At 39.2% G+C, this 7500-nt stretch overlaps 1 protein-coding gene across 1 annotated transcript in view; it reads left to right on the forward strand.

Annotated features, from left to right (window-relative positions):
- p120ctn (adherens junction protein p120) overlaps window positions 1-7500 on the forward strand; it is a gene marked incomplete in the record, with an annotated part of 40427 nt that overhangs the window by 538 nt on the left and 32389 nt on the right. Inside the window, 1 exon segment of the mRNA XM_070123614.1 lies at window positions 5446-7325. Within this exon segment, the coding sequence (XP_069979715.1) occupies window positions 5579-7325 (1747 nt within the window).

Raw genomic sequence — 7500 nt, forward strand, 5'->3', positions numbered from 1 at the left:
TTATAGCGATTATTATACTTTGTATTCTTGATATTATAGGGTTGTGTTCATTATCATCATTGTTATTATTATCATAATTCCTAAGGTTATCGTTGGTGTTATTGTTTTCGTTCTTATTGTTGTTATTGTTATTATTATTGTTATTATTTTTATTTTATTATTATTATTATTATTATTATTATTATTATTATTATTATTATCATTATTATTATTACTATTACTATTATCATTATTGTTCTTGTTGTTTTTGTTATTATTGATTATTATTGTTATTGTCATTGCTGTTGTTATTGTCATTATTATTATTATTATCATTATCCTTATCATTCTTATTAACATTGTTAACATTATTATTATAATTATAATTATCATAATCATGATCACTGTTGTTATTGTTTTTATTATTAGTAATATTATTATTAAAATGTTTATAGTTTTTCTATTATTATCGTTGTTATTGTCATCACATCATTATTTCACTGACCCTGTGAAAGCAGGTGAATCTACCCTTCGTCCGTTTGTGTCAGTGTATGCGCATATGTATGCTGTATATATATTTGCGCATCATGTTGCATCTACAGTATATACAGGTTCAGCATGAAGGAGTTTCTTTGCGCAGACGACAGGTTACCTTTACCAGCACCGTTATACAAATTTGGATTGGCACGTGCATTGGCTTTGTCGCTGGTTTGTTGGGATACTTCTCTCTCTTTCTCTCTCTCGCGCGCGCTCGCTCGCTCTCCCATCGGCGAAGGTGTGTTGGGTATATGAAGGAAGAAAACCCCACAGTACACGAGCTAGATTTATTGAAAATGAGACGAGTTTCGAAATGCCACTGGATTTCAGCTTCAGACATGAAAATGTCACATTTTCAGGAAATCTAGTTCGTACATTGTCTTTTTTCTACTGTCGTGTAGGGCATGAGGACATATGCAGGTATCAAGGTATGTAAGTATGCAAGATACGAGCATATAAGTAGCACGTATGTAGGGTATGAGCATATATGTGGTATGTAAGATTTAATCCTCGCGACCAGACAAAGAGCTGTTTCGGGTTGAGTCTGTCTGTGTTGAATCGGTATCCGCAACTTGTGATTTTTTATAGGTGGATGGGTTGTGTTTAATTATATATATATTTACTATTTTCATGGAAACCGCAGTTTAAAGCTCGATTCGAATTGGTCGCTTTGACGAAAAGCAGTCGACAAAGTGTTGCCATTTAGTCACGTGTTTTACGGAAATGAAGCTTCGGCCCTCGCGCTGGGATTCGGACGCGAGGTGTCCGGAAGGAGGGAAGACAGGAGGTACAAGAATCAGTAATACATTATTTATTTATTTACTTATCTATTTATTTGTTTAAAACTTAGCTTGTTAATCTTTTTTTCACGACGTCTATCTTTATCGGTTGCGTGGTTGAGTATTGCATCATCAGCGGTTTGTCACGGGATGGGTCACCATTCATGCGGCCTGTGTTGTTGTTTTGTGTTGGTCCTGATTGAGGTGTGCGTGTGCAGGGAGGACCTGGTAGCTCTGTGCCCACCTGCATACCCACCTGCACCATTTGTCAGCGGGAGATTCTGACAGATGGTACGCTTTTGTTATGTACTGGGAGGTGAATGGGCTTTTGTCTGACAGTCCATGGCTTGGTTTGAGAGAGAGAGAGAGAGAGAGAGAGAGAGAGAGAGAGAGAGAGAGAGAGAGAGAGAGAGAGAGAGAGAGAGAGAGAGAGAGAGAGAGAGAGAGAGAGAGAGAGAGAGACGGGGGGGGGGGAGGGGGGAAGAGAGTAGTACAGAGGGGTTGACGCGTGGCGGGAGGGAGGGGAGAGGGGGCTTGACTTCGCTCACTGGCGTGTCTCCAACTCGCTACGACTCCACTTGTTACTACAAATAAAGCAGATCCTTGGAATAGTTTCTTATTGAATACACGCCCGCGTGCGCGCACACACGCACACGCACGCACATACACGCGCGCGCGCACACGCTCATACACGCGCGCGCGCACACACGCACATACACGCGCGCGCGCACACACGCACATACACACGCACGCACGCACGCACGCACGCACGCACGCACACGCACACGCACACGCACACACACGCTCACACACGCTCACACACGCACACGCTCACACACGCGCACGCACGCACGCACACGCTCACACACACACACACACACACACACACACACACATACACACACATCCACATACACATACATACACATACACATACACATACACATACACATACAAAAACGCATGTACGTGGACACATTCTCACTCTCTCTCCTTCTCACTCAACTTGCCTCCCATTCACACCCACAGCCAAACGAGCAGGTACAAATGATACGACATTATCACTCATTCACATATACTAGTGGTGAAAAAAAAATAGTTGGCAGTCACATTCGGGTGGTTGTGAAATGACGCAGTCTGGACCAGTTTTCGATCCCGTGACTCTGGCGGCCGGACGGGAGGTGTGGCACAGGCAGGTAGTGCCAGCGAGGCAGTGCCACGATCGAGTGCCACCCCACGCTGCGTGTCGAGGTCGCTCCCCCCTACCCCTCTTGCACCTCTTCTGTGCTACGCCTTCGCCCCGTTTATTCCACATTTACTCTACGCGCATACGTCATGTAGCCAGATACTGTATTTCAAATCGGATTAGACATTTAGCTGCCATGGTTGATAAGTGGTCAGTTTACTTAGGTAAAGATAACTGCACGAAGTCGGCTCTTATGTTAGCATTATCATTACAAATATTGTTATTAGTAGTAGTAGTGTTATAATTATTTGTGTAGTTGTTGGTATTATTGTATTTTATAATAATTATTATTTCTACATTTTACTGTTTTATGTTGTCATCACCATCATCATCATTATCATCATCATTACCATGGTAATGAGATGATAATATCATTATTATTATTATTATTATTAGTAGTAGTAGTAGTTGTTGTTGTGATTATAATAATAGTGACATTGATAATAGTAATAATGATAATGATAAAAATGATATAATAAATATAGTAATATTGATAATAGTAATGATAGTAATAATGATGATAATGATAATAGTACAAATAATGATAATGATAATAGTAATAGTAATGATAATAGTATTCATAGTAATTATTATTATTGTTATTGTTTTTTCATCTTTATTATTTTTATTATTGTTATATTCTCTTGTTGGAAAAAGCTTGCAGTCGATACAAAAAAGCGTTTTAAACATTAACTTTAACCTAATTTGTGTCCCTGCATTGTCTAGATGCATGTAAATGTAGGGATTAATTACAAGTAAATGTTTGATACTAGGAGCAATAAGCGCGATATACTGTTATACTAAGCTATGGGGGAATATAAACCGTTATTATTTTCGAATCTTAATATCTTGCTATTAATAGGATGGAAAACGCATGGACTGCAAGGAATCCGCCTTTGAAGAGTCCAAAGTAAACGAACGGACGGTCGCGAATAGAACTTTCAAGGACGATGACGATTGGGGCCCAAGGCGCGGACTCGGACACTGCAGATGGCAGGGGTTCATGAGTTGGGACACGGGCTCGTGGCATGGGGGCGTAAACTAAGGTCTATAGAACTTATTTAGACCTTGGCGTAAACAATCTGAAGCAGAGATGCACTTGCGTACACTCAGGCATATCAATATTCACATACATGTGCAATATTAATACGCATGGCAAAATTATGCACGCACATTCGCGCTTACACTTGCACACGTACACGTGCATGCAAATACAAAAATACTAAAGCAAACGTATACATATACATGCATCTACATATATACATGCAAATGCACAGATACATCACTGTACACACAAACATAAATATACACAGACAAACATAAACTCATAGACACACATTTTATACACACATGCACGGGCACATACTATAAATACATACACAGACACACATTATAAACACACACACACACTTACAGGCTCACTTTATATACATACACACACGCACAGGAGCAGGCACACATTATAAACATGCACACACAGGCACACTTTATAAACATACACACACCCACAGGCACACATTGTAATCATACACAAATGCACAAGCACAGCCACACTTTATAAGCATACGCACATGCACAGGCACTCATAATCATACAGACACGCACAGGCACAAATTTTAATCATACACAAACACACAGGCACAGGCCATTTTATAAACATACACACTCGCACAGGCACACTGTATAAATAGACACACACATATACAGGCACACTTTATAAACACAAACACACAGGCACACAAACATACACACACACACAGGAACAAGCACACATTATAAACATGTACACACAGGAAAACTTTATAAACACACTCACACACAGACTCACATTGTAATAATACACAAATGGACAGGCATAGGCACTTTATAAGCATACACATGCACAGGCACAAATAATCATACACACACGCACAGGCACAAATAATCATACACACACGCACAGGCACAAATGATTACACACACACGCACAGGCACACATTATAATCATACTTATAAACATACACATGCGCACAGGCACACTGTAAGAACACACACACGCAGAGTCACACATAATAATTCACAAATGCATAGGCACATATAATTATCGTCATAAATACATACACAGGCACACATTATAAACACACATGTACAGACTCACTTTATAAACATACACACGCACAGGAGCAGGCACACATTTTAAACACGCACACCCAGGCAGACATTATAATCATACACACACATAGAGGCCAGACTTTTTTTTCTTCTTCTTTTTTTTTTTTTTCTTTCTTTCTTTTTTTTCTTTTTCTTTTTCTTTTTCCTTTTTTTTTCCTTTCTTTTTTTCCCGGAGGTGTAGTGACAAAATGGCATAAACTTCTACTACTTTCCTAACATTTCGTAACCTCATACTAACCAATTAATGGTCAGTAAGTTAGATAAGTATTTTAATGTTTTTGACTTATGATATATACTTCATGTGCTTGTTTGCACAGCAGATATGCACACTTACACAACATGTTGGAAAGATGCACACACTTATGGTATCTGTCAGAAAGATGTGCATACTTACGTGATTTGTCGGAAAGATATGTGCACTTAAGCGATATCTCAGAAAGAAGCCAGACACACATTATAAACTCATTTATGCTATATACATACATGTTTATATACAGAGTGCAGTATAATGAATAAAATGTATACACATCCTCAATTCACACACAAAACATATATGCAGAATTACATACATATATCCATATATTGTTTCCAGAATATTTGGGTTTTACTGGGCACTTGAGTTTGACATCTGGCAATTGATATCTTAAGCAAAGGCAATTTTTGCTTGAAAGGAATATATACACAAGAAAAAATTGTTTTATTGATTGAAAGTTGTTAAAGTTCTAAACAAGATTCATTCTGCTACTTTTACAGAAAGATAAAGAAAGAGAAAAAATATTAATTGCAAAAGTGCCAGATTGAATATTATAAAGAAAGAACAAGAGGAGGATAGACAGGCAAAAGCACCATAGATGGAGGATATCAGAGATCTTGTGGTGCTGCCATCATGCCAAAGTCGTCTGTTTTTGTGAGATTGAACTGGCCATCAAAGAGCAGTGAGACGTCTCAAGATGAAGTTGAATTGTCTCCATGTCAAGATGTTTCCAAGACCCTTCCTGTGCATGCTGAAAGAGAGGCAGTGGAAGAGTGTCAGAAGGGAGACAAACCAGTACAGTCAATTAGTCCATCAGGTGAAGATATTGCAAGTGAAGATTGTAAACACATAGCTCAGGGAATTAAGCTCAAGGGACAGTCATCTGAGAAGGAAAAATTGGTTAAGCATCCAGGTAGTGGTTCAGGTAAAGTGCCTTCAAAGTGTAATATAGAGCATAATGAGGCTCCTAGTAGTAAAGTGGGCACACCCATGCTTGATACAAGTCATAGTCTAGACTCCCCACTATGGTCTGGAGCAAAAAGAGGGGAACTTAGTGAATATAAGGGTGCTGAAACCCCTTCTGGGTTGCAGAACAAGACATCGGGAGGCTCTGTTAAGGAAGGAAATGGGAATGGTAAAACACATAAGCCTAAAACCAAGCCAAAACCAAGGAGTTTGGGGAAAGGGAGGAAAATCACTCGATCTCTAAGTGCCTCTTGTGTCAGTGTCAGCACAAACACTGATCCTAAGGATTTCTTAGAGTTGGCAAGTGTTGCAAGTGCCACACTTCCATCAAGAAGACGTTTGAAAGAGCTTACTAAAACACCTCATGAAGAATCAGAAAAAGCATCACAGGACACTACTTCAACTCTGGAAACCACCACAAAGGATGAAGAAAACTCTCAGAGTAAAGAGATGATTCAAGGTAATGTAGAAGACTTGTCTAAGGAATCAAATGAAAAACAAAGTTCAGAACTTCAGTACCAAAAATCAAACACAGACATCCATGGTCTGAAAGCAGAAAAAAAGGAAGAGGAGGAAGCTAAGGAAGGAAGCAGTAATAACCAGAGTAATACTGATACCATCACTGTAAAGAAAGATAATGAAGAAGCTGAGCAGATAGCGGATATTGATTTAGAAAAAGGTTACATAGAACTACCTAGCTATGTGCCCAAGGAACCTACCAAAAAATGTGTATTACCAGATCATAGTAACTCGGTGTCTTTACTTCCTCTCCACCACACAAGAACTGTGGAGGAAATGTGTAACTCAGAATATTTGCATCCAAGTTATTTTTACAAGAACTCCCCACAAGTTATGAGTAATATGGTAACTGAAGAACCAATAAAGTGTAATTCCCCAGAGCTGGTTAGAGATGACAAAATTCCTGTTGGAGTAACTCCTCCAGGCACCTGTATCGTACCAAGTTCAATGTATCCAACAGACTTTACTGATATTCCACCAGTTGTGTTGCCTTCATATAATCAGGTGAATTTTGTCAAACCAACATTCCAATCACCAGATGTTAAAGATGAAAAACTGGATCTTCTCTATCCATCATTGGTTGACAGTGACTGTACAGCTCTTTATACTGGGCTAGGGAGAAGTTACCCAAACCAGAGAGTAGGTGGCCCAGTTGGTGAATATGATCATTTTCCTTATCCAATACACTGGTCACCATTACCTGGAAGAGCTGCTTCACCCCAAAGAAGGCAGAAACTTGATAAAGATATATCTGTTGAGTCATGTCCTGATGTAGTTCTGCAGACTCTGGAAAGTGAGGGGTCACTACAACAGAATAAGCCTGTGAAGAAGACGGTAACATTTCTGCTGCCACCTGAACACTGGGATTCTCTTATTTCACTGAGAGAAAGTAACAGTAAGTTGGATTGTTAAGAAAGGTTTCTTAACTGCCTGCAGAATGGCTTTCATTATTTTAACATGATGAATACCAAAGCTCCCTTGTTGGGAACAATGACTACTGAAAATATAGTTTTATCCATTTCCCCCTTTCCATCATTAACTGGGGTTCAATTGACCCAAGCCTGGTTTGA

Source organism: Penaeus vannamei, chromosome 1 (genome assembly GCF_042767895.1).
Source record: "Penaeus vannamei isolate JL-2024 chromosome 1, ASM4276789v1, whole genome shotgun sequence".
Lineage (NCBI taxonomy): Eukaryota > Metazoa > Arthropoda > Malacostraca > Decapoda > Penaeidae > Penaeus > Penaeus vannamei.